This window comes from Oryctolagus cuniculus, chromosome 12 (genome assembly GCF_964237555.1).
Source record: "Oryctolagus cuniculus chromosome 12, mOryCun1.1, whole genome shotgun sequence".
Taxonomy (NCBI): domain Eukaryota; kingdom Metazoa; phylum Chordata; class Mammalia; order Lagomorpha; family Leporidae; genus Oryctolagus; species Oryctolagus cuniculus.
Window position 1 is genome coordinate 6,340,371 of NC_091443.1, and position 24,769 is coordinate 6,365,139.

General features: G+C 51.2%; 1 protein-coding gene and 1 long non-coding RNA gene across 10 annotated transcripts in view; one reads left to right on the forward strand and one right to left on the reverse strand.

Annotated features, from left to right (window-relative positions):
* LOC103352191 (uncharacterized) overlaps positions 1 to 13,066 on the reverse strand; it is a 141,547-nt gene extending 128,481 nt beyond the window's left edge. For 5 of the 6 annotated variants that reach the window (XR_011380427.1, XR_011380423.1, XR_011380425.1 and 2 more), the window contains exons 1-2: positions 12,559 to 12,997; positions 737 to 814 (exon numbers count right to left, since the gene is read on the reverse strand). This is a non-coding gene — a long non-coding RNA (uncharacterized lncRNA). Of the gene's footprint in view, positions 1 to 736; positions 815 to 12,558 lie in introns of all 6 variants that reach the window. The other variant, XR_011380426.1, reaches the window with a different exon arrangement.
* NR2F2 (nuclear receptor subfamily 2 group F member 2) lies at positions 11,190 to 24,566 on the forward strand. Of its 4 annotated transcripts, none has more exons than XM_070053313.1 (3): positions 11,190 to 11,944; positions 19,777 to 20,304; positions 23,101 to 24,566. In XM_070053313.1, exons 1-3 carry the CDS (start codon positions 11,902 to 11,904, stop codon positions 23,373 to 23,375), a joined length of 846 nt encoding a protein of 281 aa, XP_069909414.1. In that variant the 5' UTR covers positions 11,190 to 11,901; the 3' UTR covers positions 23,376 to 24,566. The 4 variants fall into 4 exon arrangements, with proteins under 4 accessions (XP_069909414.1, XP_051678943.2, XP_069909415.1 ...); XM_051822983.2 differs by lacking the exon at positions 11,190 to 11,944 and adding an exon at positions 17,319 to 18,181; XM_070053314.1 differs by lacking the exon at positions 11,190 to 11,944 and adding an exon at positions 19,422 to 19,497.
* The last annotated feature ends 203 nt before the right edge of the window (positions 24,567 to 24,769 follow it).

Sequence of the window (24,769 nt, forward strand, 5' to 3'; positions counted from 1 at the left end):
AGCAGGCATGTACACCAGGGCCGTAGCTTTAACATCAGACTTCCTGGATTCGGATCAAATGTCCCCAACTTCATGGCAATGTGACTCTCAGGCAAGCCATTCATCTCTGTAAGCCTCATCTTGTTTTGTTTTCCTTTTCTTCTCTTGGATAACGGAAATAATAGCAGCACCTAACTCACAGTTGTATAGAGATTATAACACATGTAACTGTTGGTATGTGGTGAGCATTAGCTGTGATTAACCTCATCATCATCTGCCTTATTTATGTAATGATTTGAAAACAAAAATTTTGAAAGAACACAGAAGACACAGGTTCAAACTGTGAGTGTGTTCCTATGAGCTCCATGGCCTCAGATGACTCTCAGAGCCTCAGTTTGTTCATCAGCATAATGGGAATCCAAAATATCTGCCTGAGCAGGATTTCAGGAAAACTCAAATGAGATACATGTGAGAACACTTTTTAAGCAGGTAGAGCCCCATAAAAAGACAGTGCCTGAAGGTTTTATGGAAACATTACTATCCTTAAGTTGGAAAGCTCTGGCTGTTTAGTTGGTTAATTGACAACAAAAAGAGAAAATTCCTCTGTTTTGCTTTCCAAATAAATCAACTTAAAACTGAGATACATGAAGTGCCATAACTCGGTTTGCTAAAGAGCATGTTCTCAGTTATTACCGTCATGTATTTAATCCCAGTCTGCCCCACCTAAATGTGCAGTTATCTGATAACGTGATCTTACCAGAGCGCTAGGAAACCACGGGGTCGCAATTCAGAAGAGCAAGTCCACTCTTTCCTTCCGAGTAAAGGAGAGGAAAACCTAAAAGTAAAAAGCACACATTTTATGAAAGACTAAATTCCAAGAAGCCTTCATACCCTCATTAAAATACTGTCAATCGTTGCCATTTGAACAGCTGTCCATTGTCTGTGAACTTAAAAATACATTCATTACTGCGCTATCATTCTACATAAGCCGAAACAGCATCCCGGCACGGGGAATTGTTTGGTGAGTGGGATTATTAAAGAGTTGGGGCCTAAAGGTGTGTGTCTATTTTAAAAAGAAATTTTCTGATCGCAGATAACTTCTCAATTTGATTTAGTGTCGAACGATAGTGATGGGGTTGATAAGTGAGCATTCATCAGTAATTCATCTTGTGCTGGGAGAAATTTACAGCAAAGCAGTGCTTTCCCAACAGTGACAGGCCCTATTCATCTTCTTCAGACACATTTCAATAGGTGTTCCCATCTGTGGCCAACATCTAAACACTGTGGCATCACTGGCGACTTGAAGACACCTTCATTTCAAGTTACACTAGTGAAAATGTGATACCAGATTGTACTCTATTTTTTAACCTAATTCTCTCTCTTCATTCAATTAGCCTTTCTTGCCTGGATTTTCTGCTCTTGTGTAACATTTCCCAGGGAGAGCTCTCAGCGATTTGGTTTCTTAGAGATGCACAATCTCCCCCAAGGTTAGCAACCAACAATTTCTTTCTTTTTTTTTTTTTTTTTACAAATTAAAATTGCACCGATTCCCAGTTCTGACAGTCATCGATCGACTTGTGATTGTGAATGTCCTTAGAAGGTAGAACCTACACAAATGAAGCCTGCTGGTGCATTAAGAAAAAGAGGAGGGCTATAAAATCCATTTGTGTTAATATTTGAAATACAGTTTTGTATTCTGAGCTGTGATGTGTGTTTCAATGTGAAGAATGCTGGGAAAAGGAGAAGCAGGTAGAACAGGGTGGAGAAATCAGCCCTGTGTACACATTTGCCCAACATACAGGAGGGTCCCTAGGTTGAAAATCTTTTTTTTTTCCTTTTGCATCCACTGGTGAACCTGCCTTTAGAGAGAGAAATAAAATAATCTCTTCAGGGATAGATTATGTCCGTTACATCACTCCGTTCTATCACGAATGTGCTTTTCCTGGCTGCAAGTTGAGTCTAGGTGAAGACTGTAAAGAGAGTGTTTGATTTTTTCCTTTTTTTTTTTTTTTTTTTTTTTTGGAGTGCACTAAAGTGCTTTTTGTACCATTTTCAATTTCATGATGGGTTTGATCTTGCAAAAAAAGTGGGTTGGAACAGCACTTTTCTTGTGCACTTTAGAAATCTTTCAAAAGAGAAAACTCTGACGGTCTCATTTTGGAAAGGTTAGATACATCTGCATCATGGTGGAATTGTTGAATTTCACTGAAATCTTTATCATATGTGATCCTGAAATATACAAATATATATATATATATTTGCATGTGGTATGCGCACATATACATAGTGTATTACTAATGTGTGTTCATATGATAAAGATATGCATTCTCAAAAATGTCTCCCTCTGTCACATAAACTATTTTTACAATGATCATTTGAGTTTGTTATGGATCTCAATAACCTTATTGTAGGTGGCAAGTTTCAATGTGCCATATTAATAACTTGTTATCCAAGACAAATTAAGTCCTTATGTGTCAGAAGCACTCGGCACTGGATTATCTACAAGACAAGTATTTATTGAATAAATGTTGAGTCCAATTTCATTTTAATGTGACTGACTCTATGTTTCAGCCTCTTAGGCAGAGATAAAAACACTCAGACCTAGAACTGTGTTGCAACATTACACCTAACTTGTCTATTTCTATTATTGTCTTTCTACATACAATATGGGAAGAAGGTTTTTTTTTTTTCTTTTTTGGAAGAGGGGGGGTTGTTGTTCTGAAGAGCAAGGGGAGAGACAGAAAAACGGCTGGCATTCAGCCTAAAGAGAAATCATTGAAACAAATTAATCCTATGCCGTTTAAATTGACATGGTAATCCATCATCAGAGAAGGCAAACTCTGAAAGCAATCTAGAATCTGCCCTGCTCTTTCTCTGGCCCTGGAGGCACAAAGACAGATAGTAAAAGAAGGAGGGGGAATCATAAAAGTTAGGAATGCCTCAGAAAAGACTAAAATCGCCTGTATCAGCTCTCACTGTTCTGCTTCTGCAAGCCTCCGTTGGAAAGGAGAGGTTAACTTTCAACAGTTGCTTTCCCAAGTTTCCCTGTTTAGTGGTGGGACTGTGGTGTCCAGCTCCAAAAGTCTGCTGCCAGGCAAACCCCTGCCTGTCGCGTCTCAAAAGTTGACCAGCTGGGAACTTGGGCAGGACCCACTCTTACACAGAAACTTTCCCAGAGTGGTAAGGGGCTTCTTTGTGGGGGTCAGGATTGGGGTTTGGTGTTGGTTGGTTTTGATTGCTGCTGTTCTGGAGCTTTGCTTTTGGTTGGTTGGTTTGTTTTTTGTTTAGTTTTGGTTTGGTTTGGTTTTTGTTTGTTTTGTTTTGTTTTTCAATTTTTTGGTGGGGGAGGGTGGGAAGCAATCTTTTTCTTATTTTTTTGTCCTCCTGGAATCATCTCATTTTGTACTCCATGACATGCATATTATGATAACTTTGAAAAGCAGGCTCTCGTGGCATCCCTAAAAATGAAGGTGAGCCCCCCTGCCCTGCCACGGTCTTCTTTCATCTTGGGGGTTTCTTTCTATAATCTCCCTTCACTTCAAAATGCCTGTGATGGTGGATTGTGAAAACTTGCTGTAAAATTCAAAAATGATCTAATATAAAACTGAAACATCACATCTTGGGGACAGTTAGGATGAGATAAAACCTTATTAAGGGTTCTGCTGTAAAACCAGTGTGCCTGTATTTCCAACACACTGCACCCTGAGAGTCAGCGTCTCCTTAGGTGATAGATGTGGTGTGCTCCTGTTTGTCCTTGGGGGAAGGGGGCATCTTGCAGGCATGCCCTCCTCACTGCTGCCTGAACACATACTTGGGGACTCAGGAATGCATCTTGTTTTCCAATTCAGCTATGCACTCAGCCTATAAATGTTGAAAATACATTTTAATTTCAAAAACTCACTCTGTTAATAACAGACAGTGAGTGAAGACAAAAATCCAAAATAATAGGACCAAAGGCCAACAGCAGAAGGACATAAATATAAACTGCTATACCCAGCAGCTGCCCCATTTTAATTTATCTGGAATAGAGTTTCCTCCAGCTTATTCAGAAAACTTTATATATTGCTGAAACTTCAGAATAGACATCACACCTCTTTCCTAGAATTAGAATTTTTATGGTTTTTTAAAAGGGAGTGGATAATTCTTGCATACTGACTAATGCTTTTTAAAGCACGTAACCAGAAAAGACAAATGAAAGGCATTTCTAGGGCAAATAGGAAGAGAGAGTTAAAGGCTCTTCCATTAAATATTCATCCACAGCCATGCCAGTTGCAATTTTAAGAGTTGTTAGGAAAGAAGAACAGGTTGAGGTGTTTGCTTTTAATAGAACCTGGGGGATTGCAAGAGGAGCTCTTCAATAACTGAGCATTCAATTGCAGTTCCTGAAAAAGATCTGATGCTGTTGAATTTGTTTTCAATTTATAGACGATGTGGACATTAGCAAAATAGCATATGATTTAAAAAGCCATTAAATTAACCAAAATCACATGAAAGAAAATCAATGAATCAGTAAGCATAAAAGTTTATCATTCAGAGGAGACTGTGAAGAAAAATATCCTTTGTAAACTTCCCTCTGTTTGGATTCTACAGTACCAGCTTCTTTTCAATTATTTGGTAAGGTGGCAACAAACACAAAAAATGTACAACCTATCCTTGGAAGCAAATATCTAAATTAACGTACATTCTGCAAAGACATAGCCTTCCCTAATCTTTTAGCCTGACATGTGATCTGATGTGGTCCTGTCAAGAAATGCCCAACATGACATTTCTCACTGAAGTCAATATTCCCTTGCTTTAATGTCTTCACTTTTGCTTTAACTATTTAAAGTGACATCATCTTAATCAATTCACCTCAGTCAAGTATATAGGAATCGCTTGGATAAGGTTGATTAACTTATAATAAATTGCACTAAGTGGATAGGAGAAGTACCTTTGTCTGCCCTGTATTCAAATGAAAAAGACCATTGTAAATTTCACTGAAACAATACACTTTGTAAACTCTCAAGCTAATGCTTCCTTTGATCAGGAAGCTGAATATGTTAGCAGCACACCTCCTCTTAGTTTTGCACAGGATTTTTAACTTTAGTTTTTTTTAAATCATGTGCCTTCCCATTTCAAGAAATTAACCTTTTAAGAGGAGAAAAGAAGTTGGTAATTTAGTTAATTAAGTCTTCCTAAATTTATACATAATGATTTTCTATTGTGGCAGCATGTCTGTGACCATCCAGTTACTCCCCTAATCATATGCTTTATGTTTTATTTAAAAAAAGCTTTCTGAAAACCAGTGGTACTGAAATTCCTTCTTAAATTATTTTTCTTCTTCTGAAATTTACCTTTAGTTTGTGGTTAAAATCAATTAAATCCAATAAATCCCCTTAGTTGTTCTGCTTGTATTTTCTTTAAGTACACTGATGCAGCTGATTAGCAATATTAATTTATCTGGAAATTTGCCTAAGACCTTCACATTTAAATGACTGGCACTTGATATCATTTGATTAATGCTTTTTTGACATACCAAAAATTAACTGTCCTCAAGATTTCATTACCACCGTCTTAAGAAAGAAAAAAAAAATAAGAAAGTCAACCATTCCCCTCTCTGTCCACTTCTAAATAGGACCTGATGTCCACATGGCTTTCGATCTCCTCAGAACTTTCTCACCAAGGAGTTGCTTTGCAATATAACATCAATATAAAAAGCGTGTGGAGCCCCCATCAGACCTGGCTAAATGGGCAGAGGACTCCCTGATGCCACCCTCTCCAGCTACAGCCTGTCATTCCTCAGTTCACCAATCTCCTGAAGAGGGAAATGCAGGAGTGTAGCCCTGAGCTTTTAAATAATAGTAGGAAAAGAGGCACAGCTTTTGTTTAAACGCCCTGCCTAAGCTACCAAACTGGAGCTGATTTTTTACCTTGAAGTGCCATTCTACGGGTTTTGCAAGCCACAACAGCTTTAGCATTACTAGGTGCCTGGATTTCCACAATAGTGAGTGCAAGGAGCTCATTCACAAACCTTTTTTTTTTTTTTTTTTCGCTGCTTCCTGCCAGACTCCCGGAATGCACGGGTGAGTGACAGACTCTATCTGGTGCTTGAGTATATGAATCTTGAATCCATCCAGGGACTTCTAATGCCATGAAAATGTCCACACACCCATGTGCATACACCTTCCTGCACGTGACTGGTGTGTAACTGTCCACTGAAATGCCACCCAGTTCGAAGCCAGCAGAATATATTCTTCTTATCCCCTCCAGACTTTATGGCTATAATTTGACCCCTGGAGGAAATATAAATGAGATTCTACTTAAATGAATGAAGGTAAACGATGCAATGGGGTCTTTGTTTTACTTTTGAAAACTCCCTCACACAATAATCTAGCGCTGTCCACACACTGGATATTTGTTGAAGGTGAGCTGGGCGGCCGGTTAGAATGGAAGGAAATAGTTCCCTGCGTTCGGTCCCCTCTCCTCCGAGGTCCCTCGTCGTGGAGCCGGCGTGGGGACGCGAGCGACAGCTGTGAATGGAAGCTGCTCTCACGGAAAGGCTGGGCTCTACAACCTTTGCATTTCCCTGCCCTTCCTCTTCCTTCCCGCCCTCTCTCCTTTCCTCCTCTCCTCCCTTCCTTCCTGGTGTGCATCATGTTTGCCACAGTCCCTTTTGGTAGATCAGTGTAGTTAACCTACGCCCTGGCCAAGACCGACAAGGGTTAATGGAGACCCGGCTCCTGACACCGCCAGGTCAGCGACGCTGGCCAGCTCCCTATGCAGGAATGAGAGGATTACCGAGGAAGGAATTCCGAACACCGATCTCCTCACACCTGAACAGAACCTCCAATCCATTGGGATTCATAATCATCATTAGGAAAAAAAAAAAACTCCCTTCTGGAAAAACGGTTAATTGGATCTGCGGTTATATTTCCTGTTGCACCGAACGAAGCGCCAGGCAGGGCATCCTGAACTGAATCCCTCAGGCTGCCCAGAACATGAAGCAGTGGACAGGGGGAGGGGCCGACCCTGCCGCGCACACACCACATGCATACGCACACACGTACATACATGTAGGGCGCTATCAGTTTCCTAGGGAGAAGATTTTTAGGAGAAGGTCAGGAGTGGGCAAAGGAAGAAGAAACGAAGAAGGTTCTCCTCTCTCCTCACCCTCCGCCCCTCCTCTACTTGGTTTTCTGCAGCTGTCTTGAACCCCGTGGCGAGCCAGCCTCGAGCCCCAGAAGCGCAAAGCCACGACCTCGCCGCTGGGGTGCCCTCGCCAGTGTCCCCAACCCGCTTGAGTCCGGCCAGCCTGGACACCTCCGCCACTTAAGGTCCCTGCACCAGCCTGCACCCCTCTCTCCCCGACAGGTTTCCACCTCCATCAGGGCTGTGGCCTGATGCCCCCAAAGCTGATTTCCCACCCTGCAGAGCACGGGGACCGCACGGGGGGGCACTTCTCCGAGGAGGTTCCCTGCCCCCGGCCTTCTTCCTCGGCCGCAGACTTCGCCGCACCTGCCCCGAACCGCTCCAGTCGCCCCGCGGTACCCGGTGGCCTCCTTCGACGCCGGGTGGCTGGGAAGGAAAGGCGGCGAGCTGGGCTGGCTCACCAGGTCCTCTTCGGAAATATGGAAGACGAGGAGCAGGGACTTAAAGGGGAGAAAGCTGTGGGTGCGGAGGGACACGGCTGGCGGGAGCCCCCCCGAAATGCTAGGGAGAGGGATGCAACTCGTGTGGGCCACACCTGTCCTCCTGGGCGCAGCCCGGACAGACCGCGCGAGACGCACGCTCCCTCGAGGGCGCGCCGCACCTGCGACCGCCTCCCGGGGGCACCTGGCCACTGCGGCTCGCCGCGCGGAGCCCGCGCAGCTCCCGCGCCCTGCACCGCGCGGCGGCCGGCTCGGCCCTCACTGGGCGCCGGCGCGGCGGAGCCGGGCGGGGCGGCCTCCCTGCCGCCGGCTGCGCCCTCGCGTCTCCCGTCGAGGAGAGGGGGAAGCCGGCCTGCGCCGGGAGCTCTCTGGGAGCTGGTCGGGCCGCCCCGCGCGAGGCCTGCTCCCCCCTCCCCCTGCAGCCTCGCCAAATCCCTGAAAGCCCAGTCCCCCTCGGTCACCCCGGGGGCTTCTAATCACTCCGTATCGATTTCCCTAACTCTTTTCATCCCGTTGAAGACACATCTTAAAACACTCCAGGCCGGAGTGTGCTCTGGGCTTTATCCACACTAATAAAATGATTTACCCTTCTCTCCGCGCTCTTCTCACAGAGGAAAATCGTTGGAGCCCCGGCTATTTGTGTGTGATCAGTAAATATTTAGTGCGGTGACATCCTCGGCTAGGCTGCGGATCGATCCGGGGCCCACCGGGAGGTGCGCACGGGCCGGGCGGGGCCGCGCCGGGCCCGCCGAGGGGCTTCGCCCGCCCCTGCCGCCGCCGGCCGCTGATTTACGGCCTCGGCAACCGGCGAGGGAGGGGGCTCCAGCGCGCCTGGAAAATCAGCTTTTCCACCTTTTTACTTTTGACGTTCAGCTACTTCCCTGGGCTCCCCCCACGCCGCCCCTTCCGACGGCGCCCCGTGCGGCCCTGCGGCCCGGGGACCACCTATCACGGCCCGAGCGGGGGCGGCGGGGAGGCCCCAGCCCCTGCCCCGGGGGTCACCTCCTTCGGGGCGAGCTGCTCTCCACCCGCCCACAACCTCGGAGGGTGGGGAGGAGGGGGTGGAGAAGGCCAGGGCTGCCCTTCGCTGGACCAGGAGCTCCGCCGCTCGCCACCCTTTCTCGGACCCTCTCTGCCTTTGCCCTGTCCCGCGTCGGCGGGTCGACGCCCCTCTGGCCGGGATGGCGTCCAGGGCGAACTTTCACTTTCCTGGCACAGAGGCGTCCCTTTCCTTCGCTTTGGGAAAGCGCCGAGCCTGGAGATGTTATGAGAAGGACTTCTGCCCCCAAGGCTGGGGGGCCGCGGCCAGTGTCTGCGCCCCCTGGCCCTGCCGGCCTCCGCCCGGGCTCACCCCGCTTCGTTGCGGCAGGGCAGCACCGGGGACCTGAGACTCCAGGAAGCGGGCCCGACCCCGAATGGGGCCCGGCACTTCCGACGTCCGACGGTCGAAGCCACCTGAGACTGCTCTGTTTCCAGGGGAGGAGAGTGAGGGACACCAGCCCCTGGGGCTCCACCGCCCTTGGGCCACGGGCACCGTCCTGAAGGTCTGCAACACCGCCACCCACCTGTTGGCCGGCCTGTGCCCCTTTCACCTGGGGCCCGGGCCTCTGCAGTGTGCGACCTCGCTGGGTCAACGCCCCCCCTCCCGGACGCTGGCGCCTTCTCCTTTGTCCTGGCCAGGACCCTCTCAACTGCCTTATCTGCAGACTCTATCTTTATACTAATGCATACTTAATTGGTCCGTCTTGACTGTCCATATAAAACAATTTAATTAGGGTGCTTTCTTGCTTTGGAGGGCAAAGGGAAAAAAAAATCTGCCCAACGCTTATTGTATTTAGCACCAATACAGGCAGAAAATGTAGCACAAGTTTTTGGTTGAAAGAGCACCTCTGTGCCCATTGAAGGGCGTTGATCCGAAAAGACAGAAAGGACAAGTAAAATCGATTTGAAGCGACCCTCTCTGTCCCTTTCACACCATTCAGAAACTCCACTCCTTCTAAGACAAAGCCCAGCGCCTTGGGAATTCTCAGGGGGAAAGAGGACTCCAGTCCCACAAGCCCAGGGCACTTTTTTAAAAACCGGCAATATTCCACTTAAACCCCACACTCGGTGCTGTGCCCCCACGGCTCCTAGGCATGTGTGGGTTTCACCAGCGCCCCCTCAAAAAAGGCAGGCAGTGGCTGACAAACTCCCAGCTCCACTGGCCACTTGGCTTTCTGGCCAGGGCAGGTCAGTCTTTTAGGGTTAGTGCAGCCCTCACCTTTGACCCCTCCAGATCTAAGCGGCTGCCAACCCTGGCCAAAGTTAAAAGAAAATGGCAACAACAACAAAAACAAAAAATTTCTCTGCTCCTCAGGCCAGGGAATCCAGTTCTGGTTCATGGACCAGAGCCACCGTACCCAAGAGCCACCTCCATCCCTAACTCCCACCCCACCAATGACCTGCTCTAGCCACCTCTGACAGCAGGAGGGAACTCAAGTTGTCAGGGTGGCACGGCTGTACTGAGGTCAGCTGCCCGGTCTGGATGGTCCCTACCAGGAACCCAGAGTGCCAGGTTAGGGGGAAGGAGGCCAGGTGAGGAAGGCAGTCCTCCATCAGCCCTGCCGAGAAAGGGAGGAGGGAGAGGAGAGGAGAGGAGAGCTGGGGAGGGGGGAGGAGGGGCAGGCCCGCTGCGATCACCTTCACCTGCCCTGAGCTGGCCTCCTGGTTCAACCAGCGCTCGACCTTCAGCTGGGGTTGAAGGGGCGGGGCGCAAGGGAGGGGCACCCCCCAGTTACACAAGTGGCCTCCTTCTACTCAGAGAATGAGTTCACCCCTCAGGAGCCTCACCTTCCACCCGCTCCTGCAACTGATGAGACAAACCGCAAGGAAGAACTTCTGCAGCCCGTATTTATGGTATTAATGAATAGTTAAAAAAAGATTTACACTTCTTATGATCAATATTCTGAGTTATTTCCCTCAAAGTATATAATTACAGTGTCTTCAGAGTTTTCATCATTGTTTGAGGTGGCAAAACCATTTGTAATTTTCATTAGCCAGTAAACATGTAATTAACATTCAGCACTGTGTTTAACTTAATTCCTGTTTAAGACAAGGACAAGAAGCAGCCCAAGAGCGTTAGTTCCATTTGTCAAGTCTGACATACATCTTACTATAACAGTCTCCCAAAATAAAAGATCTGTGTTTCCCCATTATTCTCCTCTTAAAACAACCCCCCCAAAAAATCCATTACTTAAAACCGTTTTAAAAGTGTGAGGAGGCAGTCTTAGTTTATCCTCAGTTTTTGCTGGTTAACAGTATTCCTGTTCCCTTTATTCATTTCGGGGAGAAGATTAAAAGAGGGGGTGAACTGGGCATTGATTCTATGGAGGCATGAAATGGGGAACCCCTCCCCCCAAAAAAACATAGAGTTCCTCTTCAGGAAAGTTCTAGAATGGGGACTGGAAAGGGGGAGAGACACAAATCCAGGGGGGAGGGGGGACTCACTGGGGGGAATTTGAGTTAAAAGTAGGAAATGAGGAATCCAAGGGATTCTTAGGGAAAAAACGTTGCCCTCCTATTTCAAGTTCTATCTTTGATCCAGGACAAGGGAAGCCTGCGTGCCAGCCTGCAAGGCTGCTGCTTTTTCCTCTCTTCTCCCACCTCTGTTTTTTTTCCAACTTGCTTTAGGATTAGCCTCCATCCCTCTGGACCCCAAACAGTGGGATCTGGCTGCACCTCGGTCGTCTTGCTTTGCAGTATCGCCCATAGTTGTTGGCGGTTTTCTGCTGAGGCTGAGCCGTTTGCTCCAGCCTCCGACTAAACTCATTAAGTTGGGAGATTTTTTTCAATTGGACGGGTGTTTTTAAAGTCTCGTCTTTCCAGCCCCAAACAAGGTGTAACAACGCACTCTTCCTTCTAAGGAATGAGATGAGAGACAAGGATCACTCCAGACATCTCCTACCTACGGTTTGGGGTTTTTTTTCTTAAAGGCGAGGCTTGCATTCCTCAGCAGCTATGTACAGACTCCTTGAAACCTTGTCTCTCTAAAGTTAGTGTGCAGGGTTTTCCAGGGCTGAGAGCTAGCGCCTAATACATGGGGAAGCACTTCCTTGAGGTGGAAGATCTCTCCCGTCACCTTTCCTCGTTTTCCCTGCAGGCTAGTGCCTACTTTTTATCAGTTTGCACAATCGCTTAGATAAACACCGAGGAGGCGATTCTCTTTAATTATCCAAGACACATCTTTTCAGGGGGCCAACAAAGCGTTTATTTCCCTCGCCAAACTAAAGGAGAGTTATTCCAGTTTAGAAGGAAGATGCAAGCGGTTTGGGACCTTGAGCAAGGCAAATATGGTTTTGGTATGTTTACTTACAGTATTTTTCTCTCCTCTCTCTCTCTCTCCTTTCTCACTTTCCTCCTTGTGCTGTGTGGGGTTGGGGATGACTTGGGGGCTTTTCAGAAATTCGGTTTGCTAACGTGTATGGAATGCCTAGGACTGTGGTTTAAGGGGTTTTGGGGAAGGGGGGACAGAGTCAATTCAATGCATTGCCATGTTTTATTACATGTGTGTGGTAGGAGAGGTGGTGCAGGGGGAAGAGGGGGGAAAATACAATTGCAAAGCTGCCAAAATATGATTAAGCCGAAGCATAAAGACTGCGGTGCCTCCCATCTCCTCGTCCTGTCTCCTGAAACTCATTTCCTTCCATAGAGAAAGCCGAAAACCAGTCGGATAAGCGTGGCTTTCCAAGGAGCAGGCGACTGGGTTTTCTAGCAAAGGAGCTGCCAGGCTCGCGCTAAGTATACGAATTTACTGTTGGATTTGTCTCTGCGCTTCGTTTTGCAACCTTGTGCAACTGACAGGCAGGCAGGCAGGCAGGGCTCGAGAAAAGCGGCGGCCGGCGCCCTCGGCCGCCGGTCGGGGAGGCGAGCGCCCGGCTAAGCCGGGAGAACCGCGACGAGACGGGGTACTCACCATCGGCGGGGTGGCGGAGCTGGCGTGCGGGTTTCTGGCAAACGTTTACCTTTTGGCTGTCTATTTGCAACCGCGCCGGGCTGACTTAAGCAGTAATTCTGTGCTCTGTCCAGAACGTTCGGGGAACGGTTCCTCATTTTTAAAAAGCCAGGGAGAGAGACGACAGAGACAGAGAGAAAGAAAAAGAGAGGAGGGGGTGAGGGGGACTCACATAAACCCAGTTCAAAAAAAAAAAAATCACCTCTTCACCAGTGACTCGGGGAACGCAGAGGTGGCGAGATCCCGGTGCAGTCCAACCACGCCAGAGCCAATTAATTTTAAATCCTGAAGAATTATTCAGATTAAAATGTACAGAAGTTTCATTCTGCTATGCCTACGTGAGCCCAAAGTCGTTTCCCTTTAAGAGCTCCTTTTCTTTTAAAGTTGAATTTTAGGCAGCGAGGGCTCTTACACTAGGGGGCAGACAGATACTGTACTTGCTCCAATCTTCAGCAATTCTTTCCCTCCCAGCATATGCTCTGATTTAGCACTGTAAATTTTTCAGAGGACCCAACTCTGACAGCCCCTGGTGATTTTCAAAGTACCACAAGCCAGTGGTTAAAAATTGCATTGACTTGGAAGTTCAGAGGGACACAATGGAAGCCCCTTTCCCTATTCATGGAGCTCCAGTGTGGTGGAAGAGAAAAACACACACGGACGAGATTGGGGGAAAGGAGGAATTCAATGAATCCTGGTGGACAGAACTGGTTTCCACTGAGTTCAGAGTTAAACTCGGCATTTGCTGGGGCCTGTATTCATAGTGTGATTTAATCTGTAAAGAATTACAGCCCATCCAGCCACTTTCCGCAAAAAAAAATCATATTCCTGGGTGTGTGTTTGTTTGTCTCCCCAGATTAAAAGAAATGCTATTCCAGCTTTCTCCAGCCAAATTAAAGCTTGTCATTCCTCTCATTAAAATAAATTTACATCTGCAATAAGAGACTGGCCTGGGTTTCCTTTAAAAAGAACAATATATTGATATTTATTGGTTAGTCTTTGAGGTTTTTAATCTTGGCATCAAGGCAAGCCAGCATCTCTGAAGAAGACATTTAAAATATTTGTGTTTCTTTTTCCTTTGCAGTCTGCCATACCTATGTCTTCTATGCAGTAAAATTAACTACAATTCATATGGTGATTTTTAAAACCTTTTTGACAGCACTTCCATGACTGAATGAGTCTCAAAAATACAGAAACACCTCTGACTTTATGGCAGCCCTGTGGTCGTGTGCCTGGCAGGCTCCAATTTCACAGGAGAGATGGCTTGGGAAATTCTTTATTTTCAATCTAAGGCCATCAGAGCGTACTTCAGATTCCAAAAATCTCTACATGACCCATGGAAGCTGATCTCCCTTTTCTCTTTCTTTTTTCTTTCTTTTTTTTTTTTAATAAAAGATGATGTTGCCGTGGACCGCTCCGCACTCAAGAGTCAAGATTAAAATTTCCCTATAATCAATTATTCTCATCTATTAAATTGAGATGAGTATACCCATTAGATTTCCCGTCTCGATTCCAGTCCCACTACATCTAGGCTGAGTTTGCCCCTAATTAACTGACATTTGTGGCATTGGGCAACTGCTCGAATCATAGAGGTTGGAAAGGAAGAGGAAAAAACCCAAAACCGTCTCCTTTGAAATGATTTCTTTTCCATCCTTCTGGTCCTCTTCAGGAGAAAGCTATATTGTGTCTCTCATCAACCTGAAGTTCTCAGTCTGGCTTCACTCTGTGGTAATCTTATTAAACACCAGGTTTATCTTAGTTGAGGGTCCACTCTAGGGTGTTTTTTTTTTTAAATACTTTCAAATAATCCCAGCACCTGCAGCTGTAGCGAAAAGTGTGACTTCAGTGGGGAAAGAGCAAGGGCTAAGGAGTTTCAGGAGTAAAGTTTAAGTGGAATTTCTCCTTCCCTAAAAAACCAGCCCCTGTCTGCTTACGTCTAGTTCGTACCTCCTGTTCTGCCTATGTGTGGGCAAAGGGAATTGAACACAAACTACAATCTACACATGTCAATTAAATGTGGCGTTTCCTTTTTAAAATACCTTATCTCACCAATTTTTCGCGCTACCAGGGATGTGTTTCTGCAGTCGTCAATTTACTCCTTATAAGTGTTCATTTTTTTCCTAGGGCTCAGCGTCTTTTGTGTAAAATATTTTAATTGTTCATCAACCTGGTTGACTGGCGGTTTACAGTTTTTCTCGGTGCAGGGTGTGTCTGGTGGAATCATGATTTTCTGGTATCAGTGTGAGAGAACCGTAGCCCAGGAAAAGGCGTGCGAATATACAGTGTATTCCAGAGGCGCAATTGTATATATCTGATGTTTAAGACCAAACACCCTGGAGCTGAAAGACACGGGCCGCGGTCGGTCGATAGTTTTCGCACATGGGGGAGCAGGCTTTGAAGTTGTCGCAGGGGCTCTCCTGAGGGAGAAGTCGTGGCTTGTGCGCGGTTGCTGTGAGCCTTGGGCTGGTCTCACTTCCAGTTTGGGGCAGAATCTCTGGGTGTGTTTTAATGACTGTATGAATGCTTAAAAGGCAGCTGAGGAACAATGAGGTCCGTCCTCAACTGTTCTGCGACGGAGGAACACAGTCGCCGAATTCTTTGTCTGCGTACATTGACAAATGTGCATCCGATGCGTGTGCGCGGCGAGGCTGCGGCCACCCCCGCCTGTCCGTCAGCCAGCCGAGCGGCCTCTCCCTTGGCCCCACGACCGGGCGGCAGAGCGCTGGCTTCGGAGTTTGCAAAGACCAGCGAGAGAGGATAAAGTTGGCGGAAACCGACTGCACTTGCGCCTTGACCAGGAGAGGAAGCCCACTTCTGCTTCTCAGCATCCGAGATGCTTACTTGGAGCAATTAGATGTCAGGCCACCTACCCCAGAAACGTTAGCCCTGCCGAGAGCAGACGGGCACACCAGGGCTTCCCCACCCCCACCCCCTTAAAAAAAAAAAAAGAGTTGGGGCGGGGGTGGGGGGTGGGAAAAGAGCCACCTAACCGAGCCAGAGAACTGAGCCGACCCAGCGAAGGCTGTGCCACCGCCCGGATTTGGCCAAACCTTCCGTGTGGGGAACGCCCGCGGGCTCCGTTCGCCTCAGCGTCCCGCCCCCGCCCGCTGCCCCTCGGCGGAGAACTTTTCTCCGGCCCGGGCGCCACAGGCCACCGGGATGCGCCGCGAGTCCCCGGGCGGCGCGCCGCGCGGCATCGCCAAGTTGTGCGAGGCGCAGTCCCCGATTCCCTCGCGAGCCGCTCGCTCGCGGAGCCTTTAAGAGGCGTTGTGTGTGCGCGCCGCGCTCGGCTCCCCGCCGGGGCGGAAACCTCGGGTGCGGGCCGCGCGGAGAGCCGGGGGCCGCGCTCCCCGGGGCCGGCGGGCGGGCGAGCGGCCGTGCGCCCATCTCCGCGTCCTCCCCCCCCCCGCCTCGCCCAGCCTCGGCGGCCCCGCCACGGCACGGCCCCCGCGTCCCCGCCCCCCGCGCGCCCCGCGTCGCGGCCCCGCCACGCCGCTCGCGCTAGGACCGGGCTGCGCCCGCGGGCCGCCATGGCGGGGCCGCCGCGCGCTCCGGCCAATGACGGCGAGGGGGCGGCGCGCGCGCGCCTGGCCAGGCCAACCCCGGCGGCTGCCTTATAAGGCGCGCCGTCGCCATGGCAACGTGCGCTAAGTTGCAGCAGTCGTGTCAAAGTTCACTATATAGAGAGCTCGGTGAGCCGATCGCGGAGAAGCCACTTCTGCCAGCCCCGGCGCCTATAAATCGCATTCCCTCCCGCGCCCCCCTTTTTAGCATATTTGATCACTTTGATGCTCTGTTCTTTTCTCTCCGCGGTGTGTGTGTGCGTGCGCGCGTGTGTGTTCGCCTCCTCCTCCTCCTCCTCGCCTGCTCCGGGCGCCGCGCTGCCTCTTCTGCCCCTCTCTCCCTCTCCGTCTCTCTCTCCCCTGCGCGCACCGAGGATGCGCTTCTAGGTGGTGATCTGCCCTCCTTTCTCTCCTCTATCATTTCTCCCCCGCCGCCGGCGCCTTGACTCTTTCCCTATGTGCGTGCGGCGGCGGCGGCAGCGGCAGCAGCAGCGGCTCCGGCGGCGGCAGCAGCAGCGGCGGCAGCAGCAGCGACTTCAGCGGCGGCGGCGGCGCTAGACGCGGCGGCGGCGGCTCCGGCGGCTCCGGGCCCGACCCGGCGGCGGCTCCGGCGGCGGCGGCCCGCGGGGAGCGGCGGCGGCGGCGGCGGCCTCCACCCGGCGACAGCGGGCGGCGGCGGCCGCAGCGAGCGAGGCGCGCGCCGGGCGCCCGGGGCAGGCGGCGGCGGCGGCGGCGGCGGCCCAGCGCCAGGACGACGCCGCGCAGCGCTCGACGCGGACCACTTTCATGCTGATTCCCCCGGACCCGGGCAGCGCTCCGGCCACTCCGCGGGCCGCCGGCCTCCGCCCCGGCCTGCCGGGCTCCCTGGGCGCGCCCGCGCCCGGCGCCTCTGCTCTCCCAGTCCTCCTGATTTCGATGGCTTTCCTGAATGGCTGACTGTGGGCTGCCCTGGACTTGGCCCCCGGACAGTCGCCTCTCCTCTTCCTCCACCTCCTCCTCCTCCTCCTCCTCCTCGTCCTCGTCCTCCTCCTCCTCCTCCTCTTCCTTCTCCTCCTCCTCCAACTCCTCCTGGGCTGCACACCAGCTCTGAGAGCGAGAGAGTGAACGAGAGAGGGAGGGAGAGAGTGAGAGCGAGCGAGATCTTTGGAGAGATTTTTTTTTTTTTTTTGCCTCCTACTTCTGTCTTGAAGCCAGACAATCGACTCGCAGCTCTCCCTCCCCTCCCTCTCTCCACGCTCTGCTCCCGCTCGCTCTCCCCTGTCCCCTTCCCCTCCCCTCCCGGCGGAAAGCCCCCCGAAACCAACAAAGCTGAGCCGAGGGAAACAAACAAAACAAACACACCGGGCCAGACAAGCCATCGACACAACTTTGCAAAAGCAAAAACAAAAAAGGAAAAACTCACCAACCTCCACCAACTAGCCCTGAGCCACCCGGGGCGCCCTCCCGCGCCCTCTCGCACCCTCGCACACACAAAAGGCGGCGCGCAGGAGCCCGAGACCCGGGAGCCGCCGCCGCCGCCGCCGCCCCGCCGCCGCCGCCCGCAGCCAGGGGAGCAGGAAGTCCGGACGCAGCCCCCATAGATATGGCAATGGTAGTCAGCACGTGGCGCGACCCCCAGGACGAGGTGCCCGGCTCCCAGGGCAGCCAGGCCTCGCAGGCGCCGCCCGTGCCCGGCCCGCCGCCCGGCGCCCCGCACACGCCGCAGACTCCCGGCCAGGGGGGCCCGGCCAGCACGCCGGCCCAGACGGCGGCCGGCGGCCAGGGCGGCCCCGGCGGCCCGGGCGGCGACAAGCAGCAGCAGCAGCAGCACATCGAGTGCGTGGTGTGCGGGGACAAGTCGAGCGGCAAGCACTACGGCCAGTTCACGTGCGAGGGCTGCAAGAGCTTCTTCAAGCGCAGCGTGCGGAGGAACCTGAGCTACACGTGCCGCGCCAACCGGAACTGTCCCATCGACCAGCACCACCGCAACCAGTGCCAGTACTGCCGCCTCAAAAAGTGCCTCAAAGTGGGCATGAGACGGGAAGGTATCGGCCTCTCCTTTCTCCCCCTCCCCGGGATCCCGGGCCCTGGGTGCGTTTGGCTGGGCCCTGCGCTCGGGTGAGGACGCGGAGCCGGCGCCCTGGAGCCGCGAGGTCCGCGCCGGAACGCGGACCCCACAGCCGCATGCTTGGGCCAGCCGAGCTCCTCTACTCTCTCTCTCTCTCTCCCCCTCTCCCTCCCTCCCGGGCTGTTCTCGCTTCCTTCGCTCCGATTGCGAGTTCACTCGAGTTGGCCTCTCCGCGAGGGACGGGTGGTGTTTGTGCCGTTGTAGTGGTTGTTGTTTTCAAGCCTGCTTTACTTCTCTGCCTCTCTCTCTCCAGCTCTCTCTCTCCCCTTGTTTTTCCTGCATGTTCAACATATGTCCCTCCTCCCCAGCCCCCACCCTCTCAAAAAAAAAAAAAAAAAAAACCAACAACCTGAGATTGTACTTTTGCACAGGAGGTTCAAATTACAAATGGCAATTTTATGCACTTCGCCGTATTAACGCTGCCGCCCCGGCAGCGCTCATGTGACCCTCCGTAGATTAACATTCTGCTAAAAAAAAAAAAAACCTCTGTTTTCTTTTCTTTCTTTTTTTTTTTTTCTTCTTTCACTTTTGAAACGGGGAGCGAGCGATAGGAGAGGGTGGGCGAGGGGCCTCGGGCGGCCGCTTTCGCTCCGCGCGAGTTGGGTCTTTGTGATGTGCAGCCCGCCGAGCGCCGGAGCAGGGCTCTGCCAATGGCGCGCTCGGCGCGGGGCGCGGGGCGCGGGGCGCGGGCTCCGGGCCGGGCCGAGCCGGCGCCGGGCTTCCTTTGTGTTTCTGCGAGAGCGACTGCCCCGGTCCGCGTTCAGTTAGCAACCGAGCCTAGCCGGCTCTTTTGGACCCCTCTCGGCCCTGCCCGGGCTGCGTGGGCGCCCGCCGCCCGCTCCCTGCCTCTTCCCGGCTTCCTCTCGCCGCGGCCGGCCGGCCTCTCTCTTTCTCTCTCCGCCCTCTCCCTTCGACCGCCTCCTCTGAGCTCACTGGCTAGGAGGACGCCAGACCTGGGCCCTCCGCACGCCTCTCAACGGGGGCTCCCCGGCGGGCTAGGGCTGGGACTGCAGGCCTGGTGGAGCGCCGCTTCGAGGTGGCCACAGGCCGGCCCCTGCCAGCCCTTGTGTCTTCTGCAAACGCGTCTCGCCCTCCCCCCCACCCCCCAGACTCGCCCCTCCCGCTCCCTCTCCTCCAATCAATAAGAAATATCAGCTGTTTAGCAGTAAGGAAGAAAGATGCCCCCCAGAATGCCTCCTCCCGCCCACTGCGCTGGGACCCCCCCACCCCCAGGCAAGGTGGCCAATTCTGGGTCCTTGACGGAGCAGCCCCGAGCGGGCCTAGGAGGCAAATGTGCAGCTCTGGCGGCCGGAGCCGGCCTGGGTGGCGAAGCGAGCCGAGAGCTGCCGGCGCCCGGCGGCGCCCAGCTCTGTGGGAGGCAGGCCTGTCTGGTTCTTGCGCTGCTCCGGGCCTGGGGGCAGGTGGGGGTCGGGCCAGGGGCCGACCGTGCCGGGGGACCTGTGGGGACCGAGTCTGGTCATTAACTGCGGAGTGTCTCTTTTCTTCCCGCAGCCGTGCAGAGGGGAAGGATGCCGCCCACCCAGCCGACCCACGGGCAGTTCGCGCTGACCAACGGGGACCCCCTCAACTGCCACTCGTACCTGTCCGGATATATTTCCCTGCTGCTGCGCGCCGAGCCCTACCCGACGTCTCGCTTCGGCAGCCAGTGCATGCAACCGAACAACATCATGGGCATCGAGAACATTTGCGAACTGGCCGCGCGGATGCTCTTCAGCGCCGTCGAGTGGGCCCGCAACATCCCCTTCTTCCCCGACCTGCAGATCACGGACCAGGTGGCCCTGCTTCGCCTCACCTGGAGCGAGCTGTTCGTGTTGAATGCGGCACAATGCTCCATGCCCCTCCACGTCGCCCCGCTCCTGGCAGCCGCTGGCCTGCACGCTTCGCCCATGTCCGCCGACCGGGTGGTCGCCTTTATGGACCACATACGGATCTTCCAAGAGCAAGTGGAAAAGCTCAAGGCGCTGCACGTCGACTCGGCCGAGTACAGCTGCCTCAAGGCCATAGTCCTGTTCACCTCAGGTACGGAGGAGCCCGTCTGGCATGCTCAGGGGGCCTTGCGGCCCATCGGCCCACCGCTGGGGCCCAGAGAATTAGCAGTCCCCAGGGCAATCCCAGCCTCCCCCTGATAGGTCAAACTGTTGAATGCAGCCTCAAATGGGCACTGTGTGCAGCTGCCCAGGCACCATTAGGCCCGGCCCGGGAGAGAGAAGGTGGCTGGGCTGCAGGAATGATGCGTCCAGCAGAGCCTCCCCAAATGGTCCACAGGGCAGTCTCTGGCCTGTTCCCCTTGTCCACCGGCCCTGCTGGGACACACTCTCCTCTCCCTCTCTGAGCCTAAGGCCCTCCCCACCCGTGGGCCTGCCAGACCCCGGGGGCATCCCTTCAAGCTTTCTCTGGCACCCTGGTTGAGCCTGCAAGAGATGCCCCCTGGGCCTGGGAGCAGCAGCCCTGGCATCGTCCCTGCAGGGGAAAAGTTTGCCTGATATCTCAGTAGGAGTGGGAGCTCCAGGCAGAGCCAACCCGAGGGCAGCAGTCTCCAAAATCGTATTCTTACTAAAATAATGCAGACTGCCTGGAGAGGAGGAAGTGCTGTCAGAGGGGCAGGAAGGGGCAAGGGGCCACCATGACCCTGTAGAACAAGTGCAAGGGGTGAAGACCCTGGCTGCTTACTTCTGCTGCCCAGGCAAACACTGGAGGCAGTCTTCAAACAGCTCTAAGTACATGCCAGCTCGGGCTGGGCATGGAGTGTTGCTGGAGATGTAAAACCATCATTGCCTGCATTATGAAATCTAATTAGTTTGCATGTAGTTTAACCTGTGTGAGTAATAGATCTGATATTAATTAACTCTTGAGGCCAAATGATTTTCTGAAGGTGTCTGGCTTTCCATTCCAGGCCACGCCTGAGCCTCTGGCTGCCTCCAGGCAGAGTTCAGGGTAGACCAGGTGGGTGGGAATGGAGCCTCCCCACCCCCCTCCAGACACACACACACACACACACACTCACACTCTTGGACAAGTTGTCAGCTGATCCCTTTGTCATGGCTGAGAGGGAAAAGGGGTTCCCAATGAAGGGTAACAAACATTTGGGCATTGGCAGGGCTTGGAGCCTGGTGGCCTGCCTCAGTTGGTGTCAACTTGTAATCAGGAAGCTAGGAGAGATGCGTAGTTTCTGTGACCAACAAAAAAGGCCCACAGTGTCTTCCTCATTGTTTGGAGGAAGTCTGGGGAACCCAGCCCCTGCAGGTTCGCCTCCCACCTGTGTCCTTTTGGAGGTGGCTACTTTTCACGTGGAGTCTTGCCCCACAGCCACCCAGACGCTAATTTCAGAAGTCCATAGGTAATCAATTAGAGGGCAGTGTCTGGGCAGGCGAGAGCCCTACGCAGGGGCTGGGACCTGGGTGATTTTTCTGGCAAGCCAGTGACATCTAGAACGCCTGCCAGATGCAAATGAACACTCTGGGTAGTCCTCTGCCCCACAACCTGACACCCAGCCCGCGTTCTCAGACCAGGGGCAGTGGGTTGTGAACGGCTCAGTCTCATTGTTAGCTCTCAGCCTTACCCTCGGTCTTCCAACGGAGGAAATGCCTGATACTGTCGTACCAGCTTAATTTATTACTATTTGCAAAATGTGGAGGCCTGTGTGGAGAATGCAAATCGCCTCACAAAGAGATAAAGGTCCCTGTTATCTGATTCAGAGGGAGACTCACAGTACAGACGCGGAGGGAAGGAGTCGTAAGCAAGGAGACCTTTTGATGCCTGACCACAGACAGCTCTGCAGTCTGTGGCCACACAGCAGCACAGCAACTGTAGGAGCACACACACACACACACACACACATACATGCACACGCACACGCACACGCGAGGAGGTTGCATGCGTGTTCCGGCGCTTTGGTGGAGGCTGTTTTGGAATATCTGTCTTACTGGCTCACAATATGCATGTGTTAACCCCAGTCTTGTCTGGGGAGCCCCCGAAAGGTCAGGTCACAACCTGAACCGCCTTCACCAAGAAGCCTCTCATTTCAAAGGCACTTACTGTATTTTCACGTATCAGAAAAAGAAAAGTGTTTTCCTGAAGATAACAGGGAGGGGGGTGTGCTTCTTGGAGAGACCTGGGTTTAAAAAAAAAAATAAAGGGGGGTGGGAGAAAAGGGAGAGAGAAGAAAAGGGGGGGAAAGAAACAGCTCAAATGAACAGAGAGATCACAGTTTGCATGGCTGCTTTTCAATGGGCTAAACTGACAAGATCAGTTTTAAAGGGCCACTTAAATCAGTTTCAAAGACTGAAGAAAAATGAGTCGCCCTCTTCGGGGAGAATCTGAGGCTGGGTCGTGGACGCCATTGCTCGGTGCTGGGCCAGGTTGTTGCCCCCCACCCCGCCCCCCAGCCACCACCACCACCACACTGTATAATTATGAGCCAAACTATTATTTACAGAGGAGGAGGAGGGGAGGAGCACCGCGGGTTGGGCTTTATCTGTTTTGTCTGTTTACTGAGTTGGCCCAGAAAGACCCAGTGCACTTTTGCTTGGGCCTCTGAGTGACGCAGCCTGAGGACTAGGGCAGGGAAAACCTGTAGCACCGGGAGCAAAGACGGCCGGACCATCCCGTGCCCGTTCTCACTGCCCCAAACCACCAGCTCCAGCAGCACCAGGTCTCAGTGCACAGGCACTTGCGCCTGCTCCGGTTGGGGCAGTTTGACAGAGCACTGTGCACACACCTCATGTGACCCATTTCAAACCTCTTAATCTGATGACTGAATTCTTCCTCTTCTTCTTCTTCTGTTTCTTTTTTTTTTTTTTTTAAACTTTCTTCCAGATGCCTGTGGTCTCTCTGATGTAGCCCATGTGGAAAGCTTGCAGGAAAAGTCCCAATGTGCTTTGGAAGAATACGTTAGGAGCCAGTACCCCAACCAGCCAACGCGGTTCGGGAAGCTTTTGCTCCGGCTCCCTTCCCTCCGCACCGTCTCTTCCTCAGTCATAGAGCAATTGTTTTTCGTCCGTTTGGTAGGTAAAACCCCCATCGAAACCCTCATCCGGGATATGTTACTGTCCGGCAGCAGTTTTAACTGGCCCTACATGGCAATTCAATAAATAAATAAATCAAAATCAGAAGGGGGAGTGAAACAGAGAAAGAAAAGGCAAAAGACTGGTTTGTTTGCTTAATTTCCTTCTGTTAAGAAAGGATATAAAAGGATGTTACAAGTTTGCTAAAAGAAGAGAGGGGAAGAATTTAATGGACTGTGAATTTCAAAAAAAAAAAGACTGTCAAATGAACTTTTACAGAATGCATTAAAAAAAAAACTCCTGTGTCGGTCAGAACAACTTGCTACTTATCATTTTTGTATAAAAAGGAAATTAGTCTTTTTCTTTTTTTGGTAAATTTTTGAAAAATATTGCTAAAAGTGCATTTAAGGAGATTGAGAGAAAATTAGCAGAATGGAGAAAGTAAGTCTTTTTTTTTTCCAAATTATTAATTGTCCTGTGTCTATGTACCTCTAGCTGTTCTTTTTTTGTACTTTTCTGGTTCCAAACCAGTTTATTCTGTGGTTCTATAATAAGTTTTGATATAATCTTGGCTTCTTAAAAACTGTGTATCATTAAAGTATATGTTCTGCAAGAATTAAAACTGAGTCCATGAAAATATCATAGGAAGACATAAAACTTTTGAAAGGCAACTCAGAGATGATGGAAACGCACTTACAAGTGGTGACCAAAAATGTTAGGTGAAGTTGAGCACTCTTAATTAGAGAACGGGAGGAACCACAAACAACACTTAACTGCCCCCAGCCCCTCCCCCCAAAGACATGATGACAAACCTAGCTTTTTAAAAATATTTTAAGAAAGAGAATGAACTGTGGAATTTATTGGCAGCCAAGGAATGTGTCCAAGACACATGCTGAGGTTTTGAATAAAAACTGAACTTTTGTAATTTGAATTGGGTCCCTGCTTAGTTCTTGAATTGTTATGAAAATCCTATATCTGTTTGTATATTTGCAAACCCTTTGTATTATAATTGTTGATATTTTCCCTTTTTAAAAAAATACCATTGAAATCAGCATGACAAAATAACACTGTTGGCACTTATAGGTAACGTGATTGATTCAGTATCTTAGAGTTTACAGTTTGTGTTTTAAAAAAAACTGAAGGTTTTTTTTTTAAGTGCAACATTTCTGTATACTGTAAAAGTTATAATAACTGAACTGTTTGGTCGAGTCTTTGTGTGTTATATTCCAAGGAAAATTGAAAGTATTCAGAAATTAAAATATTATTTGATATCTGAAACCTGTTTGGCTGTCCCCAGTCACTGTTTTGCTTCGCTAAGAGCCCCTTTAAAGCTCTCTCTGAGCTGGGCCGGGGGTCTCCATTTGTTTACTCCCGTCAGACAGTTTGTTCAAAGGTGGACTAGTGTATTTGCCTGTTTAATTTGGGTGTGTGTGGGGGGGAGAAGCTGAAGTTAATGGTTTATCTATGGTTTAGGAAGTGGC

What these genes read in the sequence shown, in the direction of transcription:
- NR2F2 (XM_051822983.2), top strand. Translation starts at nt 17,740, where the DNA reads ATGGCAATGGTAGTCAGCACGTGGCGCGACCCCCAGGACGAGGTGCCC. An exon ending in AGTGGGCATGAGACGGGAAG is followed by an intron (nt 18,182 to 19,776) that starts GTATCGGCCTCT and finishes TTCTTCCCGCAG; the next exon opens with CCGTGCAGAGGGGAAGGATG. An exon ending in CATAGTCCTGTTCACCTCAG is followed by an intron (nt 20,305 to 23,100) that starts GTACGGAGGAGC and finishes ACTTTCTTCCAG; the next exon opens with ATGCCTGTGGTCTCTCTGAT.